Source organism: Pongo abelii, chromosome 13, assembly GCF_028885655.2.
Source record: "Pongo abelii isolate AG06213 chromosome 13, NHGRI_mPonAbe1-v2.0_pri, whole genome shotgun sequence".
Lineage (NCBI taxonomy): Eukaryota > Metazoa > Chordata > Mammalia > Primates > Hominidae > Pongo > Pongo abelii.
This window is the reverse complement of record NC_071998.2, coordinates 21473426-21498162: the sequence shown is the minus strand read 5'-3', so window position 1 is coordinate 21498162 and position 24737 is coordinate 21473426. Positions and strand designations below refer to the sequence as shown.

The 24737-nt window shown below is 39.0% G+C and overlaps 1 protein-coding gene across 22 annotated transcripts in view; it reads right to left on the bottom strand.

The window, feature by feature from the left end:
* Positions 1-24737, bottom strand: part of RNF38 (ring finger protein 38) — a 153089-nt gene that overhangs the window by 3760 nt on the left and 124592 nt on the right. For 20 of the 22 annotated variants that reach the window (XM_024252427.3, XM_054519704.2, XM_024252428.3 and 17 more), the window contains 7 exons: positions 17888-18055; positions 16444-16614; positions 12966-13127; positions 12541-12647; positions 10921-11005; positions 4642-4763; positions 2115-2214 (listed from right to left, as the gene is read on the bottom strand). In XM_024252427.3, coding sequence (XP_024108195.1) covers positions 2115-2214; positions 4642-4763; positions 10921-11005; positions 12541-12647; positions 12966-13127; positions 16444-16614; positions 17888-18055 — 915 coding nt within the window. The remainder of the gene's footprint in view (positions 1-2114; positions 2215-4641; positions 4764-10920; positions 11006-12540; positions 12648-12965; positions 13128-16443; positions 16615-17887; positions 18056-24737) is intronic. The other 2 variants (XM_054519705.2, XM_063713932.1) reach the window with 1 other exon arrangement.

The window sequence follows — 24737 nt, the reverse complement described above, 5'->3', positions numbered from 1 at the left end:
TTTCACCATGTTGGTCAGGCTGATCTCAAACTCCTGACCTCGGGTGATCCACCCACCATGGCTTCCCAAGGTGCTGGGATTACAGGCATGAGCCACCGCACCTGGCCGCCATGAATGATTTTTTAGTAGGTCTGTTAAAATATATAAACAAGATTACCATTCACCAGTTTGGACCAAGTTAACAACTTAGTTGACATTAAAGTAAAAGCTTGGTTAGTCTTTTTTTACCCCCCTTTTTTGAGACAGGGTTAAACCCTGTTGCCCACAGGAGCAGAGTGGCATGATTACAGCTCACTACAGACTTGAACTCCTGGGCCTAAGTGATCCTCCTGCTTCAGCTTCCTGAAAACCTAGGATTAACAGGTGTGTGCCACCACACCCAGCCAATTTAAAAGACGGGTTTCACTAAGTTGCCCAGGCTGGTCTCAAACTCCAGGCCTCAAATGATCCTCCTGCCTTTGCCTCCCAAAATGTTGGGATTACATGCCTGAGTCACCATTCCTGGTCCCTTGGCTATTCTTAATGGAATGAAGTCACAGAAAACATTTAGTGGTACCGAGGGAAGCTTGATTGTAAAATAGGTGACTGACTAGCTGATAGCTCTACTTACTCACCTGTTCCCTGGCTCCTAAATTTGCTTTCTCCATTTCAACAAATGGGACCATAATTTGTGGAGTTGCTAATGCAAGAAACATAAGCATCACCTGCTCTCCTACTTCCTACAACCCCATTATTCAGCACATAATCTTATTTCTGCATTATGGTAATTCTCAAATCAGTCCCTCTTTTCATCTAGTTGCCACTATCCATTCTCTGACCCACCATGTCTTTATTCTGTCTCCCTGTCTCTCAGAAATTACCTCTTTTATTCCATCCTCCAACAGTGGCCAGAAATCCTTCTAAAACACAGTCTGTTATATCCTTCCCAAATGCTTTCAGGATTACACCTAAACTCCTTTACGCTTCAGAGTGGCTTCACAACAAGCCGGTCATTGATTTTCTCTCTGAACACCTTTTCTTTTCCCACTCTTCCTCACATTCCAACTATCAGCCACATGGAACTTGTGGTTTTCTGATTCTCTGTCCTCACGTGTCAGGGATTTACACATATAATGCTTTCCTTTTAAAATAATTTAAGACTCTTTGTCTTCAGGATTGAGTTTGGGCTAAGCCAGATACTCTGGAACTGTGCTCCTTCAGAACTGACTTTAACTCTATCTTCCTCGCCAAATTGTAAGGTTATCTAGTTTTATCCAAACCGGAACACTTAATTTAAAAAATAACTATATAATTTTTTTTTTATAGTCATGGAGCCACTGCACCCAGCCTATTAAAGTTCTTTTACTGTATCACATTTTTATTCTACTGTTACAATTTGAGACTATGAAACTATGAAGAGTAAAAAAGCAGCTTTTGTAAACTTTTTTTTAAAAACATTAAATAGCCAGGTGCAGTATATAATCCCAACACTTTGGGAGGCTGAGGTGGGAGGATTGCTTGTGCCCAAGAGTTCAAGACCAGTCTGGGCAACATAGTGACACCCAGTCTCGCTTGAGCCTGGGATGTCAAGGCTACACTGAGCCATGACTGTACCACTGCACTCCAGACTGGGTGACACATTGAGACCCTGTTTCAAAAAATATATATATAAAAAAGAAGCCCCTGCAATAATTTCACCCTGGCATAGCCACTCTTAGGATTTGTGTCCTTTGTGCTTTTGTTCATATATACAAAGGAGAAAATGGTCAGAATTAAATAAAAACACTAGATGTATTTTTCTCCATGCAAACCTCTGACAATAGAGCTATAATTAGGTAGCCTTCTAAACTCTCAAACTGTGGCCTAGCAAGTTCGGGCCTTGTCCCTATATACCATGAAAAAGGACATACTGATTGTCAAGAGGTCATCCATTTTGGGTTTTGTATAGTCACTCCTATGTTCTTGACTGCAGTTAATTTTTACTGGCCTTTTCTCCTCATTTGCAGAGATCATACTGAAAGCTGTGTTTCCATTTTGTCTTCCTTCCTGTCCACTGAGCTACGAACTTACTCTAATCTATGGTCAATAAAATAGAAAATTCAATGTCATTTCCTTTAAAGATGTCATCACTTTACCTTAAGCCATTTGTCAACACACTTGGCATGGAACTCGTGGTTACAGGGTAAGACTCTAAGTAGCTGCCTTGACTCAAAATCACACATGCATACTACACACCTAAAAAAAGCAAAAAGATAATTTAACCACAAAACCAGATGGTTTTCTATTATGACTATTGAAACCTACAAGATAATTTATTCTGTTATCAAAATGTCACTTAAATTTTTAAACAAAATTATCAACCAATACCCTGAAAAAATTGTGATGTTAAGGCAGTAAGAGTTTTGCTTTGCTGACAGATTAGCAAGAAAATTTCTAGTTAACATCAAGTCAATCTTAATACCAAAGATTCTATACTATTTAAAAAAAATGGTATTAAAACTGGATGTCCACATACAGAAGAATAAAGGTGGACTCCTACCTCATACCATATATAAAAACTGACTCAAATGGATCCAAAGCTTAAGTGTTAAGAGCTGAACTATTAACCTCTTAGAAGAAAACACAGTAAATCTTCATGACCTTGGATTAGACAATGGTTTCTTGGAGATGACATTAAAAGCACAAGAACTAACAACAAAAAAAGAAATGCAGTTGTTCTTCAGGATTTGAGGGGGATTGATTTCTAGGACCCGCAATGGATACCAAAATCTGCAGATGTTCAAATCCTTTATATACAATGGTATAGTATTTGTGACCTATGCACACCCTCCCATATACTTTAAAATCATCACTATAATACTTAATACAGGGTAAGTGCTATGTAAATAGTTGTTATACTGTACTGTTCTTTATTTGTACTATGTATTGCTCTATTGTTATTTTCTATTTCTATTTTTTTCCTGAATATTTTCAATCTTTGGTTGGTTGAATACAGAGGGCTGAGTGTAGGCTAAAATAAACCAAAATCAAAATTTAAACATTTTGTGCTTCAAAGGACATCACTGAAAAACTCAATAATCCACAGAATGGCAAAACATTTTTTTACACTTTTTATTATTCTATTCCTCAGAGATCCCTGTTCTGTTCCTCAGAGATCCCTGTTCTGAGGGAAGACATTTTTGAAGATAATTTATCTGGTGAGATCTATAATATGTATAGAACTTCTACAACTCAATAATACAAAGACAAACCAATTTAAGGAAAATGAAGCAAGGATCAGAATAGACATTTCTGAAAAGAAGGTACACAAATGGCTAGTAGCACATGAAAAGACACTCAAGATCATTAGCCATCAGGGAAATGCAAATCAAATCTGCAGGAAATACCACTTCGCAAGCACTAGACTGGCTATAATAATAAAAAAAATAGACAATATAAGAGTGATTCAAAGCCATTATTTATCTTTGGCATTATTCAATGCCCAAAGTGGAAATCCAAATGTCCATCCACCGACGAAAAAAAAATATATGATCTATACAATGGAATATTATTTGGCCATAAAAAGAAATGACTTACTAGTAAAAGCTACAATATAGAAAAAGTTATGCTAAGTGAAAGATGCTAGACACAAAAAGACCATATATATTATATGACCCCATTTATGTATAATCTATATAAACACAGTGTAGACTGGGGATAGGGATGAGGCACCAAGGTGAGGTAGAAACATGACGAGTGTTGCCAGTGGGTGAGGGGTTTCGTTTTAGGGTGATGCAATGGGTCTAAATTTGATTGTGGTGATACTTACACAGCTCTATGAATATATGAAAAACCACTGAATTGTACTTTTTAAATTATTATTATTTTTTTTTGAGATGGAGTCTTGCTCTGTCACCCAGGCTGGAATGCAGTGGTGTGATCTCGGCTCACTGCAACCTCCGCCTCCTGGGCTCAAGCAATTCTCTCTGCCTCAGCCTTTCGAGTAGCTGGGATTACAGGCGCCTGCCACCATGTCCAGCTAATTTTTGTATTTTTAGTAGAGACAGGGTTTTGCCATGTTGGCCAGGCTGGTCTCAAGCTCCTGACCATAGGTAATCCACTCGCCTCAGCCTCCCAAAGTGCTGGGATTACATGTGTGAGCCACTGCGCCCGGCCTGAATTGTACATTTTAAATGAGTGGAATTGTATGGTATGTAAATTATATATCAATAGAGCTATTTTTAAAAGATCCCATACTAAGCAGAAATTTTAGGTAAGAACCTCAAACTTTATGTGCATGAATTTTCAATCTTGTGTGAAAACAAACATTCTAGAATGTGAATTAGAAACAAAATTGCTAAGCAACATAAAAATCCAAAACAGCCCTAACAGAACTTTCTAAGATGACAGAAGTGTTCTACATCCATACCACCCAACACAGCAGCTATTAGCTAGTACAACTAAGACATTTAATTTTTAATTTAATTAGCTCTACATTGACTTATTGGACAAGCATTGGTTTAGACTATGAAACAGAGATAACTTATCTTTATCAAAGTTATCTCTGACTCCTAAGCATTTTCTATTTCCTCTCCCAACTTTTACCTTAATGACTCTTAAGCTTTTATTTCATAAAGGTAGAAAAGGAAATTTAGCAGAGTGATGTCAGAAAAATTTACTTACAAAGTCTGTTCTGACTGGTGGTTGTTAGGATTGAACCGATAAGAAGGAAGTTGTTCAATATCTGCTTTCGTCAGTCCACGAGGCTTTGCCTCTCCCAGTCGCTCTGCCAGGTTTAACAGGGCCTGCAGCGGTAAAAGACGACATATTTTCATCTGTCTTTAGATTTTGCATTCCAATATTTTTTTTTTAAGAGATGGAGTCCTGCTATGTTGCTCAGGCTAGAGTATAGTGGCTGTTCACAGGCATGATCATTGTGCACTGTGGCCTCGAACTCCTGACCTCACGCAATACTCTTGCCTCCTTCTGAGTATCTGGAGCTACAATTGCGTACCACCGCAGCCCTATTAAAATAATTTTTTAAATGTTTCTTACGAAAAAATCTAAACACATACAAAAGTAGAAAAGTAACGTTAATGAACCTTGATCTATCCATTACGCAGGTCAATAGTCCATGGCTAATCTTTTACCTATTACCATCTATCCTAAACCTCACATTATTTTAAAACAAAACTGAAAGATGGTATCATTTCATTCGTATCAAGTGCATCTGTAACCCTGTGAGCTGGATAATTCTTTGTTGTGGGGGCTGGCCTGGGGACTACAGGATGTTTTGCAGCATTCCTGGCCTCCCTCTACTCTCAGTGCCAGTAACACCCCCTAGCTGTAACAACCAAAAATGTTTCCACACATTCCCAAATATCCCCTAGGGGACAAACTGTCCCCAGGTTGAGAATCGCTGCTTTCTAAAAAGATAGACTTTTTAGAATATAACCACAATGACATCATCACACCTAAAATATTAACACTAATTCTTTAACATCAAATGATCAATTAACGTTCAAATGTCTTTGTTTTCAATTCAAAACTTTAAAAAGTAGTTTGTTCAAATAAGGATCCAAACAAATCCGTAACTTACCATGGCCTAATTTGTCTCAAGACTCTTTTTCACTCTTAAATTTGAAGAAACCAGGTTAATGAGCTGTAGAAATTCCCAGTTTGAAATTTGCTAAATGAACCTCCCATCCCTGACCCACTGGGTTTAACAAATCCCTTGTTCCCTTGTCCTATAAATAGGTAGATGTGAATGAGTACTTTTTCCATAAGACCCATCATGTCTACTGGTTATGTTGGCAGCCAATGATGGAATACTGTCTAGATCCATTAATTCATTAAAAATGGCAAAATGGTAATATTCTAATTTTATCATTCTTCATTTATTAGAATGCCTCATATTAAACAATACTCAGAATAATTTAGGTAGAATAGGATAAATGAGACCACCTAATTTCTTTTATGAAGTATCCACCATCAACTCATGAACTTTAATATATTTGATGTGTTTCAATATTGTAATTATTATGCCTTTTTTTTTTTTCTTTTTTTTTTTTGAGTCAGAGTCTTGCTTCATCCTCCAGGCTGGAGTGCAATGGCATGATCTCAGTTAACTGCAACCTCTGCCTCCTAGGTTCAGGCGATTCTCTTGCCTCCTCCTCCTGAGTAGCTGCCCAGCTAATTTTTTGTATTTTTTATTTTTTAGTAGAGAAAGGGTTTTGCCATGTTGACCAGGCTGGGCTTAAACTCCTGACCTCAAGTGATCCACCCGCCTTGGCCTCCCAAAGTGCTGGGACTACAGGAGTGAGCCACTATGCCCAGCCAATTATTATGCTTATTGATTTTACACCAGTACCTCCTTTCCTTAATGACTCTAATAACTCATTTGGTTTATCTCACAATTAGTCTGCCTTTTGTGGACTGCTTTTCTCCATTTTTCAGGTTGCCCCAGGGTTAACAGAATGGGTAACAAATAATGATAGATGAGAGAAACAGAAATAACTTCCCCAAATGTCAATAGTTAATGTGGTAATAACTGTGTGTTTTATTATGACACTACAACTTTGCTTCTGTGTCAACATTATTTAGATAATTGCGTCATCTAAATAATTTGTTCCCCTTTCACTAGCTCCCCAGCCCTTCTAAATGCTGGAATAGAAAGTAAATTACCAGGCCACACATGGTGGCTCAAGCCTGTAATCCCAGCACTTTGGGAGCCTAAGGTAGGCAGATCACTTGAGGTCAGGAGTTTGAGACCCACCTGGTCAACACAGTGAAACCCCGTCTCTACTAAAATTACAAAAAAATTAGCCAGGCATGGTGGTGTGCACCTTTAATCTCAGCTACTTGGAAGGCTGAGGGAGGAGAATCACTTGAACCCGGGAGGCAGAGGTTGCAGTGAGCTGAGACTGCGCCACTGCACTCCAAGCCTGGGCGACAAAGCGAGACTCCATCTCAAAAAAATAAAAAATAAAGAGTAAATTGCCAAATTGATGGTGATTACAATATATAAAATTTAGATAAAATTTATATCATTGATAATGATCTTTTATATCTCGTAGTACACAAAGGTCAACAAATACAATTTGTAACAAAATATGTTAAGTTCTTACAGTATAAAGACTACACAGGCATATTTCACTTTACCGCGCTTTGCTTTACTGCATGCCACAGATACTACCTTTTTAAAACAAAAACAAAAAATTGAAGGTGTGTGGCCACCCCATATTGAGCAAATCTATTAATTCAATTTTTCCAACAGTCATGTAGTCATTTCATATCTTGGTGTCACATTTTGGTAATTCTCACAGCATTTCAAACTTTTTCATATCTGCTATAATGATCTCTGATCTTTGACATTACTATTGCACTTGTTTTGTGATACCACAAACTGTACTTGTATAAGACAGAAAACTTAAATGTTGGGTATTCTGACTACTCCACTGAATGACTGGCTATTCGCCCATCTCTCTCCCTCTCCTGGGGTATTCCTAGTCTCTGAGACACAACAATATTGAAGTTATGCCAATTAATAACCCCACAATGGCCTCTAATTGTTCAAGTGAAAGGAAGAGTCACATGTGTCTCACTTTAAAAACTAGAAATGATTAGGCCGGGCACGGTAGCTCACGCCTGTAAATCCCAGCACTTTGGGAGGCTGAGCAGGTGGATCATGAGATCAGGAGATCGAGACCACTCTGGCTAACACGGTGAAACCCCGTCTCTACTAAAAATATAAAAAATGAGAGGGGTGTGGTGGCGGGCGCCTGTAGTCCCACCTACTCGGGAGGCTGAGGCGGGAGAATGGCGTGAACCCAGGAGGCGGAGCTTGCAGTGAGCCAAGATTGCGCCACGGCACTCCAGCCTGGGCAAGAGTGAGACTCCGTCTCAAAAAAACAAAACAAAAACTAGAAATGATTAAGCGTAGTAAGAAAGGCACGTCAAAGCCGAGACAGGCCAAAATGTAGGCCTCTTGCGCCAAACCAGTAACCATGTTCTAAAGGCAAAGGCAAAGTTCGAATAGAAAAAGTGCCATTCTCACTGGGAACAGTGGCTCATGCCTGTAATCCCAACACTTGGACTAGCCTTGGATGGCAAAACCTTATCTCTGAAAGAAAAAAAAAAAAAAATCCACAAAAATTAGCCAAGTGTGGTGGCATGCATCTACTGTCCCAGCTACTTAGGAGGCTGAGGTTGGAGAATCGCTTGAGCCTGGGAGGTCGAGGCTGTACTGAGCTGAGATCGTGGCAATACACTCCAGCCTGGGAGACAGAGTAAGACCCTGTCTCAAACAAAACAAAACAAAACAAAACAAAAAAACAACAAAAAAAAAAACCCAGAAAAGTCACTCCAGTGAATGCACGAGTAAGAAAGCAAAGCAGCCATATTGCTGATATGGAGAAAGTCTGAGTGATACGGATAGAAAATCCAACCAGCCACAACATTCTCTTTAGCCAAAGCCTAATCCAGAACAAGGTCCTTTAATTCTATCAATATTGAGAGAGGTGAGGAAGCTGCAGAAGAAAAGTTGGAAGCTAGCAGAGGCTGGTTCATCAAGTATAAGGAAAGAAGCCATCTTTATAACAACAAAGTGCAAGGTGATGCTGGAAATGCTGATATAGAAGCTGTAGCAAGTTACCCAGAAGCTCTATCTAAGATCATTAATGAAAGTGAATACACTAAACAATAGATTTTCAATGTAGATGGAACAGCCCTATATTGGAAGAAGATGCCATCTAAGATTTTCACAGCTAGAAAGAAAAGGCGGCAATGCCTGGCTTCAAAGAACAGGCTGACTCTTTTTGGGGGGATAACACAGCTGGTGACTGTAGGCTGAAGCCAATAATCATCTGCCATTCTGTGGGCCCTTAAGAAATTATGCTAAATCTACACTGCCCAATAATAAAGCCTGGATGACAAAACGTCTGTTTACAGTATGATTTATGGAATATTTTAAGACAACTTTTGAGACTTGTTCAAGAAAAAAAGATTGCTTTCAAAATATTACTGCTCAAGTGCTCTGATGAAGATGTACAAAGAGATGAATGTTGTTTTCCTGCCTGCTAACACAACATTCACTCTGCAGCCCATGGAATAAAGGATTCTCTTTTCTCTACATTCTTGCCAATACTTACTGACTTTTTGAAAACAGCCATCCTAACAGGTGTGAAGTGATATTTTATTGTGGTTTTGATTTACATTTCCCTGATTGCAATGTTGAGCATCTTTTCATATACCTGGTTGGACATTTTGTGTCTTCTTTGAGAAATGTCTATTCAGGTCCTCCACCCATTTTTTTTAAATTGGGTTATTCATTTTTTGCTACTGAGTTGTATAAGTTCCTTGTATATTTAAATATTAACCCCTTATCAGATGTTTTTCATATTTTCTCCCAACCTGTAGTCTGCCTTTCATTTTGCTGTTTCTTTCTTTTCGGTACAGAAGCCTTTTAGTTCAATGTAGTCCTAGTTATTTATTTTAGCTTTTGTTGCCTATGCTTGTGGTGTGATGGCCAAAAAACCAATGCCATGGCCAATATCGAGGAGCTTTTCCCCTGTTTTCTTTCAGCACTTTTATCATTTCAGGTATTAAGTTTAGGTCTTTAATCTATTTTGAGTTAACCTGCATGTATGGTGTAAAGGTCCAGTTTCATTCTTTTGCAGGTGGGTATCCAGTTTTCCCAACAACATTTTTTTTCTTTTTCAGACAGAGTCTCGCTCTGTCACTCAGCCCAGAGTGCAATGGTGTGATCTTGGCTCACTGCAGCCTCGTCTCCCGAGTAGCTGGGATTACACGCACCCGCCACCACGCCTGGCTAATTTTAGTATTTTTACAGAAACGGGGTTTCACCATGTTGGCCAGGCTGGCCTCGAACTCCTGACCTCAGGTGATTTGCCCGCCTTGGCCTCCCAAAGTGCTGGGATTACAAGGTGAGCCACTGCGCTCAGCCTCCCAACACCATTTCTTAAAGAGGCTATCCTTTCCCCATTGTGTCTTCTTGGGGGCCTTGTCAAAAATTGGTTGACTGTTGTATTCCTTTCGATTCACAGTTCCTAAAGTTCAGAACATGCATGGTTTTATAATTTATTGCCTTACCTATTACAACATCTAAATGGGTTTCCTTGTCACCATTTTCTAACCACTCCCATCGATTACTTCACAGTAGTGGCAGAGTTTGGACTCTTAACAAGTACTGATGCCATAAAGCACCAAAAACATTTAGTGGCTCCTTCCTCCCCCACAATACTCAAAATTATGTCCACTCTGTAGCAAGCACTGAAGGACAACCAATTGAGCTTTTCAATCAACTGCCGATTTTCTCCCTTTTACGTTAACCACAGACCATCTGTTGATTCTCAAGAATGTCTAGCCCTTCTCTGCCTAAATCTTAAAGATGAAAAGCTTGTACATTATTTAAGATCTGGCTCAAACATTTTGGCTTCCACAAAATCTTTTCAGCATACCTAATCAAAATTCACTGTTTTCTCATTTGCATTCTCATTGGAATTGTACGTAATTCTAATAGAGCACCAATCTACCTACCTGTTATCATAGCTATGTGGTAGTACATATTCAAATATCCTTAAAGATGTTAAAACATTTTTATGACATGTTTGTATCTTGAAATGCACAAAGTGTTTACCTAATAAATGTTTAGATCAAGCTTGTTGAACACATGGCTTGCATGTGGCCCAGGATGGCTCTGAATGTGGCCCAACACAAATTCATAAACTTTCACAAAATGAGATGTATTTTTTGCAATTTTTTAAAAGGTTATTGGCTACTACTAGTGTTAGTGTATCTTAAGTGTGGCCCAACACAGTAATTCTTCTTCCAATGTGGCCCAGGAAGCCAAAAGATTGGACGCCTGTGGTTTAAAGAGTTAAGTAGAATAATACTTTCATGCACACAATATTCCCCAAATTAATTCACAATTCATCTACTAACCTCGTAATTTTCTACTTCTCCATCTTCTACATCTAATTCAAAGCTGAAAGTTGGGCCCACTGCAGGTGGCACTGGAAGCATTGATCTGCAGTGAAAACAATCACACTAGCATTGATATGTTAGTACATTAAATCAATGAACAGGACAGGGAGGACAGAGGCCAGTGCTATAAGGATGAAGAATGGTCAGTGTTAATCTGACAAATTTAACAAAACATATGCAAGAACTGTACAATAAAAACTGCAAATATATTGCTAGGATAACTTAAAGTGAATAAACAGAAATATACCACATAAGAAGATTAGAAGACTCAATATCATTAAGATGTCACTTTCTCCTTAAAATAATCTATGAATTCCATGCAATAGCTACCAAGATTGCAGCAAGCACTTAAGTAAAAACTCACATGCTGATTTAAAAATTTATAAGGAAATGCAAAAGACCTTAAACATTTTAAGAACAAAATTGGGAGACATACTATATCTGACATTAAGACAGAAAGATAAATAGAGAAAATGAGGAGAGAGAGGAAGGACAGAAGGAAGGAAAAACCATGACCACAGTGTGGTAACATAAGCACGTGGCCTTCTGGTATAAAAACTGTATTTCCTAGCATTCCTAGAAAGTAATTATAGACATGTGACTAAGTTCTGGCCAATGTGATACAGAGGCAGGGGTTATAAGTGCAACTTCTGGGACATATCCTTGAGAGGAGCAGGTAGGCAGAGGAATCTATTTTTATTTTTGCTAGGTGGAATGTCATATGACTAGAGCCTGAGAGGCCACCTTAGATCTTGTACAGGAAGCCATTAACATTGTTCATAGTCACAGGGCTAACAAATCATCGCTGAGCTGCCTACTTCTAGACTTTATTACGTGAGACAGAAATAAAGAATTACTGGCAGGGCGCGGTGGCTCACACCTGTAATCCCAGCACTTTGGGAGGGTAAGATGGGCGGATCACCTGAGGTCAGGAGTTCGTGACCAGCCTGGCCAACATGGTGAAACCCTGTCTCTACTGAAAGTACAAAAATTAGCTAGGCATAGTGGTGCACACCTGTAATCCCAGCTACTTGGGAGGCCTAGGCAGGAAAATCGCTGGAACCTGGGAGGCAGAGCTTGCAGTGAGCTGAGGTGGCGCCACTGCACTCCCGCACAGGCAACAGAGCGAGACTCCGTCTCAAATAAAAAAAAAAAAACAACAAACCTACCCATGGGAATTTCTGTTACAGACCCACTTAATCCAAATAGAGTAGTTCTAAGACATAGAAATAAATAATTTTTCTCCTTTCTCCCTAAGAAAAATAGCACTAAAAGCTGAATAATCAAGACTGGTGGTTAAGTGTTATCACTTGTAAAAGAGGCAGAAAATCTTAACCTTTTCTGCTTCTTGATTTGTTAAACCTAATTTTTGGCTCACAGATTTCTTCCCTCCCCACTTCTCCTATGTTACTGTTCTTTCTTTCAGCCTTAACTGGCTCCTCCTACCCCACCCTTTAACATTAAGTAAAGACAAATAACTAACACACCGAAAGCTATAGACCACAAAGACATTCACAAAGGAAAGAGAATCTCAAGAGTTTCAAAATTCAGAAATCATTAAGATAAGAAAGAACTTACAACACATATGGCAGTAAGCTGGGATGATAAGGGGGAGGTGGTATTGGCTGCTGGGATCGGTATCTACTACGTCCTGTGAGCCTCCGAGGCATAAATGGAGGATAAGGCTGCAAGGCGAAAAATGTTAAGATTTAGAATCACTCTACATTTACAAATAGTCTGTCAAATGAAGTATCTAATTAAAAAAAGACTTAAACAGTGAAGTTCTTTATTGTTCAAGGTTTTAATATTCCTTAAATACTAACTTATTAATGGATGCAGCAACCATTTTAAACCATACACTCAGGTGTATTTCTAAATGTAACTTTCCAACTGAATGCTGTCGAGAATACATATAATTCTAAATATGGTGAATTATACTAAAACATAACTCAGAACAAGTAAGTTGCCAAAGCAAATTAACATAGTACTCTATGAAAACTTACTACTCCAAAGGACACCTCCTGATGCAAAGGATCATGTGTTAAGAACTGCAAGGGAGCTGATGGAGGTAATGTTGGGGGGTGGGCTGATGGAGGGTAAGTAAAACCTCCTACTGGAAGATGTTCTCCTAAGAGTTCCACTTCATTTTCTATCCTTTGCAGAGGCTGAGGAGAAAAAAAAAAAAAAAATATATATATATATATATATATATGTATATATGTATATACATACTTCCTGTGTTTAGACGGATTATGTTTTATAATAATCACAAATTTAAAATCCCAAAATGTCTCTAAGGCCATGCATCTCTTGATGTTCACATGAATCTAAAATTCACACAAGTAAACATATAGACTACAGTAAAATCTTCCTAACTTTGATTTCAACAAGGTTTAAAACATGTTATTAAACACTTCCATTATCCTTTATTTATTTTACTATTTGAACCTTCTCTTAAAATGAGAAGGCAAAAAGTCATCGAATAAGCCAATTATAGGAAAATTAGAATTACTTTTTCAGTCACAGCACCCTGACCTAAAGGATTTTCAGACACTTAACCTTTCACAGATGAAACAAAACAGGATGTGCATTTATAAATCAGAAACAGGGCTAAATGAGATATCGTACAGAGACATTATGCTGTGCAGAAAGATTATGGGCTTCTGGACATTAGAATCTTGGTACTGTCACCAATCGGCCATGTTAACTTTCAGATAAATTACTTAATCTGAACCTCAGTATTGTCATCTATAAAACCGGCATGTTCACAGCCTACTTCAAAAGTGTGTAGTTAACACTGAAGCAATGTAGTGCTATGCAAAGCACACAGAAGATATGTATTTTTTTTGAAATAACAGCTCGGCTGGGGGCGGTGGCTCACGCCTGCAATCTCAGCACTTTGGGAGGCCGAGGCCAGTGGATCACCTGAAGTCAGGAGTTTGAGACGAGCCTGGCCAACACTGTAAAACCCTGTCTCTACTAAAAATACAAAAATTATCTGGTCATGGTGGTGGACGCCTGTAATCCCAGCTACTGGGGAGGCTGAGGCAGGAGAATTGCTTGAACCTGGGAGGCAGAGGTTGCAGTGAGCCCAGATCACACCATTGCACTCCAGCCTGGGCAACAAGAGGGAGACTCTGTCTCAAACAAAAACAAAAACAAAAGCCATAAGAAAACAAAGAACAGTTCATTGAGACATAACTGACATGATAAAAGGAATTCAACTGAATGGGTTTTTGGTATATTAACAGTTATGTAACCATCACTACTATCTAATTCCAGAACATTTTCATCAGCCCAAAAAGAAACTGTATCCCCATTATCAGTCAATCCCCATTTCCCCAAGCCATCAGCTTTCCATTATTTGTTTATTTATTTATTTTTTGAGACAGAGTCTTGCTCTTCTTGCCGAGGCTGGAGTGCAGTGGCGCCATCCTGGCTCACTGCAACCTCTGCCTCCCGGGTTCAAGCAATTCTCCTGCCTCAGCCTCCTGAGTAGCTGGGACTAGGGGCGCCCGCCACCACACCTGGCTAATTTTTTGTATTTTTAGTAGATTTTAGTAGAGACAGGGTTTCACCGTGTTAGCCAGGATGGTCTCGATCTCCTGACTTCGTAATCCACCGCGCATGGCCCAGCTTTCCATTTTTATGTATTTGCTTATTCTACACGTTTCATGTAAATGGAACCAGTTCATTTAAATAAGCAAGAAGCTATGTCTACCTTCTCTGCTTAGCATAATGCTTTCAAAGGCTCATCTGTTTTGCAGACTTTATCAATGCTTCACTCCTTTTTATGGGTGGGTATTACATTGCATGGATATACCACTCTTTCATCACCCATTTATCAGTTGATGGACATTTGGATTGTCCACTCTTTGACTATTAGGAATAGTGCTATTACTACATTCATGTACACATTTTCATGCTGATGTTTTCAACTGAATTCTCTTAGGCACATTTATTTTTAAATGCTAGTCTGACTTCTTCCCTTAGTTACAGAATAGCAACATGTTATTCAAATATAAGTAAATATTAAGCTTTAATTTGGAAGCCTATGCATGCTTGAGAGAAATCACAATTGCTTACACTATAACACTAGTGAAAACAAAGTCTTGATATGGCTATGTGACTGGACCTTTAAAAGAATTCCAAATTTAGATACAAGTGATAGCTAAATTTTGCTTTAGCCTTGAATTCCCAGATACTGGAAGCTGAGAAGGAGAACGTCCTGGCACAAATCCTATCCTATTTCCAAGAAAAGATTATCTTGCAGAAGCAATTCTACCTCTTCTGATGAGCCAAACTTGTGTCCTAATTGCTTCTACAGTTTTCAGGACAGCAGCCTCTTTGGTACCCAGCATGGTATAGAAATCCTTAGTAAACAATGGTAAGACTCTGCTATAATCAACTGTCAAGTTCTTTCCAGAGAGCTGAAATCTTCCACTTTAGCCATTTCTATAGGTTGTCTCTCCTGTTTCTCCTTAATGTCTGATGGTTTTGATGCTGAACCTGGCCTATCAAAACAACTGGACCTTTTTTCCTGTGCCCTTCTTTGTACTTATATAGTACTTACATCTCCCAGTGTCCCAAAATAATACGCCTCTCAACTATATCCCAGTCCCAAGACAGAATTAACTATGTTAATAGACTACCCCATCTGCTTTTCATCACAACATAGTGAAAAAACCAGGCCTTCAGAAAAAGTAACTGAAGTTCAGAAAGGTTAATTTCCTTGCCTAAATGAATACAAATATTATTCTAACAAGTATTAATAATTTTATAATATTTTCATTTTCCAATTTAGAACCACATAAAAAGAAAAAAATACAATTAAAAACTTTTCTTCAGATTTACTTCCTGAAGGACTGCAGATGTAATAGAACACAAATTTAGACAAGTGACATTAAAATAACTAGAAAAATTTAAGAAACCAGAAATTTAAGGTAAATGTTTATACTAATTTGTATATGTTTGGATTCCTTTAATTATTTTAAGAACCAGAAGAGTGCCTAAGTTATTATGTTTGTTTGTTTGTTTATTTTGGAGACAGAGTCTCACTCTGTCGCCCAGGCTGGAGTGCAGCGGCATGATCTTGGCTCACTGCAACCTCTGCCTCCTGGGTTCAAGCGATTCTCATGTCTCATCCTCCTGAGTAGCTGGAATTACAGGCACGTGCCACAATGCCCGGCTAATTTTTGTATTTTTAGTAGACACAGGGTTTCACCATGTTGGCCAGGCTGGTCTTGAACTCCAGACCCTAGGTGATCTGCCTGCCTCGACCTCCCAGAGTGTTCGGATTACAGGAGTGAGTCACTGCACCTGGCCAAGTTACTGTGTTTAAGTGTGCCATTTAAACATAGTAACTTAGGCATTCGTCTGGTTCTTAAATCCACTAAGGTTATATGCCTGGCTTAAACATTCTGAAAAAATTAAAAATTAGTTAAAAACTAAACATTCTGACATAATAGTAGAGATACCTACCGATCGTGATTGCTGTGTTTGGAAAGGGACAAACTGGCCTGGTGGTGGCAAATGAGGAGGATGATGGGGAGAAAGGTGAGGAGGATGTATAAGAAATGGATCACTAGAAATAAGGGGTGGGAATGCAGCATATGGTACTGGTAAGTGCTGAACTGAACATGCCTGAAGCATCTGTAAGAGAAACCGTTACAGTTTGGTTAAAAATATCAGAATATATAATTAATTTAAAAGGATAGTGAGATTAAAATCTGTCATTGTCACACCTCTCCCAAAATCATGAAAATGTTTTTAATAGCTTATATTAACAATGAAATACCAGTGTACTTATTTTATCTACTAGTAAAGTAATGGTACTAATAATTATTCTGTATTTTATATAATTTTTACAAATTGGTTGAAATACTTGAGCCTTTTAAACATCTATGAAACAGGGTTGGGGCGGGGCGGGGGAAGTGCTGCAAAGAAGAGGAAACTCTAGTTGGTTTAAGATGTAGCAAACACTACTGTATTTCAAGAAACTCCCCTTTTCAATCCTGTAGAAATCTTTGTCTTCCTAGGATTTTTATAAGAGCACAACTCTCAACTAATTGCCTTATAATCTCTCAGTATTTTAGTTTGCAAATTTGGCACAATGTTTCTATTACTGAGAAACCAAGCCTGAGTAAATTAATCTGTTAAGTTAGTATTGGTATAAGTGTGCTTTAATCTCACATTCAGAGCAATGTATTAAGAGTTACATTTAAATTTTGCTGTGATTTCCTTTGAAGACATTGTTGACCTTAGATACATCATTTAAATACAGCGCCCTCATTTCTGAAAGGAGGCTGAACTGAGATTAAAGATTAAAGGACAAAGCATAAGCTTCAGAGGCAAGAAAAAAAAAAGTTAGTGTGACTCTCTACTCTCCTATACTAGCTGTCTCTACAGCACTAAGCAAGTCATTTAACTTTTCAGATTCAGACACTAGAAAATGGGGGATGATGCTACTTTCATCATAGGTTTCCTGTAAGGAATAAGACAAAGCACTCAAAGTGCCTATTAAAATTCAGTAAGTGCTGAGACTCTCAAGTGCTGAACAATAAGGTCTCTGAGACTTAGGCTGACCTTCATTGGCTTTAATTATAAACGGTGCTGATATATGAGAAAACATGGTTTGACCCTCAGGATATCCAAATATGTATAAGTTAATTAATGTAAAAATATATCCGGTTATAAAGCTAATTTTATTAAATGGTTACTATAAGGATACTATTGAGATTTTTATTGCAATAAAATTGGCCTTTTTACTTGAAAGTGAAACTACAAAGACAGTCTCTTAAATTTTGTTTGCTTATATAACGCAGTTAGCCCCTCTAAAGAGGGTAAGAGTCAGTAAGTTACAAAACCAAATTCAGGCTGGTGTGCTTAATAGTAATATCTAATGAGAACAAAGATATAGACTTACTGGAGGAGGCACACTACAGACAGGGAGGTGCTGTCCACTGAAAACCACAGAGCATCCTGGGACCTGCTGTGTACTACAAGCAGGGATGTGCTGGCCTGTGCAGAGTGGAATCCCATGTGGTGCCACTGTTGTTACTGTGTAAGAAACAGGGACTGTTCCTTGATGGAGCTTTAAAGGAAAAACAAATGAACAAACTTTAGCTGTTTAGATAAAATGTTAACTATTCAAAATCAACATTTGGTCATTTATTGGCTCCTCTCTCAGCTACACAGATTTTCACAATGTACTCTCCAATAGTTTCGACCAGAATATTCGTTGTCTTTGTATGGGAGAGTTGACTATTAGCCCCACAAAATTGGGGCTAAACTCCTCCCTCAAATGACTTGAAAAGCCCAGGGAAATAATGGATTACTATATTAACTCTTCTAGCCTGTCCTATAAGGCAGAATAAAAAGAACTGGAATCATTAAAGCTTGTATCTTCCATTATTTGGTCACATTCAAAACAAATTTTAATTACAACTAGTGAAACAATGCAAAGTATATTAAAAAAAAAACGAAATCTCATTTCCCGCCTAGCCAATCTTATTCCCATCCTACCTGCCACCCAGAGGCAAACGATGCTGATAACATATCCTTCTTCTCTTTCTCCATGAACATATGAAAGCACAATTACCCATAAAATGACACGTTTATTTGTTTTTGTTTTCTTAACAGAAATGAGATCATACTACCCTGCAACTTTGTTTTTCCATTTAATACTACATTGCAGGTATGTATGCAAGGGAGTTAAAGGTAACTTGTTCTTTTTGGTACTAGCCAGATATTTTAAGAAACACTTGCTTAACACAGTCCTATCATATGGTTTATCAACACGCGTTCAAATTGTTTTCAACTCTTGCAAATATAAACACAACTGAAAAAAATATGATATTAGTTTGGCCGGGCACGGTGGCTCATGCCTGTAATTCCAACACTTTGGGAGGCCGAGGTGGGCAGATCACTGGAGGTCAGGAGGATGAGACCAGCCTGGCCAACATGGTGAAACCCCGTCTCTACTAAAAATACAAAAAATTAGCTGGGAGCGGTGGTGGGTGCCTGTAATCCCAGCTACTCAGGAGGCTGAGGCAGGAGAATCACTTGAACCTGGGAGGTGGAGGTTGCAGTGAGCTGAGATCGCGCCATTACACTCCAGCCTGGGCGACAGAGTGAGACTCGGTTTAAAACATAAATAAATAAATAAATAAATTTATATAAATGTATTAATTTTATTTATCTCAGAAGGATTACTAGGTAAAGGGGTGAACGTTTTTTAAACTTTTACAGATACTGCCAAATCATCTGCAAAAGGCTGGATGGAATAAGCCACACCCCCAACAGTAACATATGAGGGCCCATTTCCCAGGCTCTTTACTCAAAAGTAGATGTATTTGCATTACAACCATGCTTACCCGAGTGAAAAAATGGTATCACAGCAGGTTTGTGTTAAATTTGCATTTCTCTTACTAAAAAGGTTGACCATCCATTAACATTTTATTAAGCATTTAAATTTTTCTTTTCTGTCAATAATCTCTATCCTTTGCTCACTGACCATTTTCTTTTCCTTTCTTTCTTTTTTTTTTTTTTTTTTTGAAAGAGGGTTTTGCTCTGTCATCCAGGCTGGAGTGCAGCGAGTGTAGTGGCACTATCACGGCTCAATGCAACCTCCATCTCCCAGGCTCAAGAAATCCTCCCACCTCAGCCTCTGGGGTAGCTGGGACTACAGGCGCACACCACCACATCTGGGTTTTTTTTTTCCTGGAGAGGGAGTCTCGCTCTGTTGCCCAGGCTGGAGTGCAGTGGCATGATCTCGGCTCACTGCAGCCTCCGCCTCCCAGGCTGAAGCGATTCTCCTGCCTCAGCCTCTCAAGTAGCTGGGATTACAGGTGCCTGCAACCACGCACAGCTGATTTTTGTATTTGTAGTAGAGATGGGGTTTCACCATGTTGGCCAGGCTGGTCTCGAACTCCTGACCTCAGGTGATCCCATCTGGCTAATTTTTAAACTTTTTTGAAGAGACTCACTTTGAATGTAGAGTCTCACTTTGTTTTCCCAGCTGGTCTCGAACTCCTGGGCCCAAGCAATCCTTCCGCCTTGGCCTCCCAAAGTGCTGGGATGGGAATACAGGTGTGAGCCGCTGCACCTGGCCCCATCGATCTTCTACTAGGTTGTCATAATCATTTATAATTTTTTAATTTAAGAGGTATATGAATCTATTGCTTGTTGTGTGTAATGAAAATATTTTCCTAGTCTATGTTTTATCTTTTGATGAGATCCTTTATTTAATGGCATATTTTTGTCTTTTGTGATTTTTTTTTTTAAATGTAGCCAGAGTGTAGCTTTGGGGTTTCCTTTACTGATGAGGTTATAAACATATATTCCTATATTTCCTAATTCTTTAGTTTTTTGTATTCCAGAAGACTTATTTTTGTTTATAAAGTAGGGCTCTAATTTTGCTTGCACATGGACAATTACACTTGCTCCATTTATTAAACCATCTTCTTACCTCTACAGTGAAATACCGTCTTTTTAAAAATTCATTAAGTATGCACATATTCCTGGATTTCATGCTGCTTTAATTACAGTATCTTACTAGAAGAGTTAGCATCTGGTAAGAAATTCTTCTCACCATACATCTTTTCATTTTTTGGCATTTTCACACAGTTATTCTTACATATAAAATCAATTTTATTCACTTCCAAAACCCATTAGTATTAAGATTGTACTAAATATGTTATTTTACAAAGGACTGAATTTTATATTAAGATTTTTTTTTTGAGATGGAGTTTCGTTCTTGTCTCCCAGGCTGGAGTGCAATGGCACAATCTTGGCTCACTGCAACCACCACCTCCTGGTTTCAAGCAATTCTCCTACCTCAGCCCCCTGAGTAGCTGGGACTATAGGCGTGTGCCACTACACCTGGCTTTTTTTTTTTTTTTAAATTAGAGACAGGGTTTCACCATTTTGGCCAGTCTGGTCTTGAACTCCTGACCTCAGATGATCTGCCTGCTTCAGCCTCCCAAAGTGTTAGGATTATAGGCATGAGCCACCGTGCCTGACCTATATTAAGACTTTTTATACCCAGAAACATTATGCCATTACGTTGAATATCACGGTTCTGTCTTTCAAGAAGAAATTAAGTTTTCCTTCAGCCCCATAAGACAGGATTGAAAAAAAAATTAGTTTTCTTCAAAAAGATTATTATTAAATTTATTTCTCAAAGTTTATTATTAAATTTGTTCCTCAAACTGTGGTTTTGTTATACTGACAAGAGGTTATTTTTCTCTATTTGCATGTCAAAGCGGTTAGTGTTAGTACGAAGATAATTTTTATTTATATTATCTTGAATACATCAACCTTACCAACTTTTAAATTCTGGTATTTTTTAAAAACTTAGAATCTCCTTTCCTAGGTATACAACTATAGGATGAGCATCCCTTATCTGAAATGCATGGGACCAGAAGCATTTTGGATTTTTTTGAATTTTAGAAAATCTGCATTATACTTACAATTCGGCATCTCTAATCCCAAAATCTGAAATCCAAAATGCTTAAAATAAACATTTCCTTTGAGTGTTGAGTTGGTGCTCAAAAGTTAGATTCTAGAGCATTTCAGATACTCAAATTAGGGGTGTCCAACCTGAATAAGGTTCAACCCAACTATCATCTTTTTGTGTTAGCAAACTAGAACCTTCAAAAATAATGTGTATAAGTACCTATATCCTATATCTGATTTTAATGGAAACGTATGATGAATTTTACCAATAAAACTATTGATTTCTGATAAACAGCCTTTGTCACAAATACCACCCCCCCACCCCGACCAACTGCACACACATTTTTTTTGAGACAGAGTCTTGATATATTGCCAAGGATGGAGTGCACTGGTGCCATCACGGCTCACCATAGCCTCAATCTCCTGGGGCTCAGGTGATCCTCCCACCACAGCCTCCCAAGTAGCTGGGACTACAGGTGCATGCGACCACACCCAGTTAATTTTTGTATTATTATTTTTGTAGAGACAGGGTTTCACTGTGTTGCCCAGGCTGTTCTCCAACTTTTGAGCTCATGTGATCCGCCCACTTCAGCCTCCCAAAGTGCAGGGATTACAGGCATGAACCACCGTGCTCGGCCAAGTACCATATTTTGCTGAATCCAAGACATCAGACTGTATAGTCATTTTTTCCCCATACTAACAAAAATACTTCTATTTTACTAACATAACACTTAGTCACACACACACACACACACACATATATATATATATATATTTTTTTTTTTTTTGAGACAGAATCTCGCTCTGTCGCCCAGGCTGGAGTGCAGTGGCATGATCTCGGCTCACTGCAACCTCTGCCTCCTGGGATCACACCACTCTCCTGCCTCAGCCTCCCGAGTAGCTGGGACTACAGGTGCCCGCCACCACGCCCAGCTAATTTTTTCTGTATTTTTTGTATTTTTTAGTAGAGACGGGGTTTCACCGTGTTAGCCAGGATGGTCTCGATCTCCTGACCTCATGATCCGCCAGCCTCGGCCTCCCAAAGTGCTGGGATTATAGGCGTGAGCCACCACGTCCGGCCAGATTGTGTAGCCATTTTTTCCCCATACTAAGAAAAATACTTCTGTTTAACTAACATAACGCTTGGTCACTTATAAATTTTATATATTTATTAGAAGCACTTTAAATGAGATCATACAATACTTGAGCATTCAAAAAAGGAAAATAAAAGTGAAATTAGTTAGTTCTAACAGTTCTTCACTTTCAGAGTCTGACTCTGGTGAATCACTTTTAATTTCAGTGTCATTGTCTGGTTTTCCCACAAAAGGTTCAGTGCCATCAAGGGAGTTGGTGATGCAGCGTTTCTTAAAACTATCCATAAAAGAAACAAAGGATACTTGAGGCTAGATTCTTAAGTCAGGGGTGTAATTATATACAGCTTGTCTACTTTTGACTCCTGCTTGGAGGTTTATGTTAAACTCACCTCCTGCCACACCCCCTAAACACTACCAACCACTTAATCCCTATGGGTTAACTGCAAGACATATGATGCACAGCACAAGCAATGAAGACTGTGTTACAACTACTGCTTGGCTGACACCAAGATTAAGATGCCATCAATTGTGACAAGCATCCATCCCAAATTTGGAGATGTTAAAATATGGAAATAGTACATTTTAAAATCAATGAATAGGGCCGGGCGCAGTGGCTCATGCTTGTAATCCCATCACTTTGGGAGGCCGAGGTGGGTGGATCGCCTGAGGTCAGGAGTTTGAGACCAGCCTGGCCAACATAGTGAAACCCCATCTCTACTAAAAATACAAACAATTAGCTGGACGTGGTGGTGGGCACCTGTAATCCCAGCTACTCGGGAGGCTGAGGCAGGAGAATGGCTTGAGGTTGCAGTTGAGCCAAGATCGAGCCATTGCACTCCAGCCTAGGCAATAAGAGCAAAACTCCATCTCGGGGGAGGGGGAGAAGGAGTTTCATATTTCTTTTCAGAAACTTCATTGTAAAATACTTTGTAAAATACAAGCAAAGTACCAAAGTACATAAAGTATGAACATCAAGACTACAAAAAAAAAAAAAAAATCATCAGATGAACACTCATGTAACCATCACGTAGGTCAATAAACAGAACATTGCCAAAATCCCCCAATGACCCCCACCTCAAGGACCCTTTCCTGGTCAAAATGATCTCACAGCCACTCTTTGATCCCAGTTATCAAAGGAATCACTATCCTGATTTTTCTGGTTACCATTTTTTTTTTTTCTTTTGAGACAGAGTCTTGCTCTGTCACCAGGCGATCTTGGCTCACTGCAACCTCCGCGTCCCGGGTTCAAGCCATTCTCCGGCCTCAGCCTTCCAAGTAGCTGGGACTATAGGCGTGCATCACCACACCCAGCTAATTTTTGTATTTTTAGTACAGACGGGGTTTCACCATGTTGGTTGGCCAGGATGGTCTCGATCTCCTGACCTCATGATCCGCCCACCTCAGCCTCCCAAAGTGCTGGGATTACAAGCGTGAGGCACCACACCTGGCCCTAATCTGTTTTTCTTTATGGTTGTACCACCGAGGCTTGAACCCCAGCCTGGTCTTTTGTTGGTTAAGTATCTTTTCGCTGTCTTCACGGTGATTGGTTGTTTCAGTCTATGAGACGGGGGTCTTGCTCTATCCATCCATCCGTCCATCCATCCTTATCTACCTATGTATCTATCTATGAGATGGGGGTCTCACTCTGTCACCCAGGCTAGAGTGCAATGGCACAATCACTTGGGCTCAAGGGATCCTCCAGCCTCCGCCTCCTAAGTAGATGGGACTACAGTGGAGCACCACAGTGAGAACTTTTGATGAATACAAACCTTTCCAAAAAACAGACATAGAAAGCTACTATAAACAATCCTGTAGAAATTTTTTTGTGTGGACATATGCACTCAATTCTCTTGATTACACTAAGAATGGAATTGCTGGATTACTGGGTAGGTGTATGTTTGACATGATTAGAAACTGACCAACAGGTTTCCAAAATATCATGCTACTTTTTACTTCCACTAGCAATAGAATTGTCAAGTCTTTTTAATTTTGACCCTCAAAATGTCATGTTTTCATTTGGTCACCCAACTGTCCCAGAACCACTTATTAGCAATTCTGTCTTGTTCCAACTCACCTACATTCATCAAGTCATATGCCATGTATATATACCCAAAATGCGTGGCTTAACGATGGGGATACATTCTGAGAAATGTATCATTAGGTGATTTCATTGTTGTGCTAACATCATAGAGTGTACTTATACAAACCAAGATGGCAGAAAGC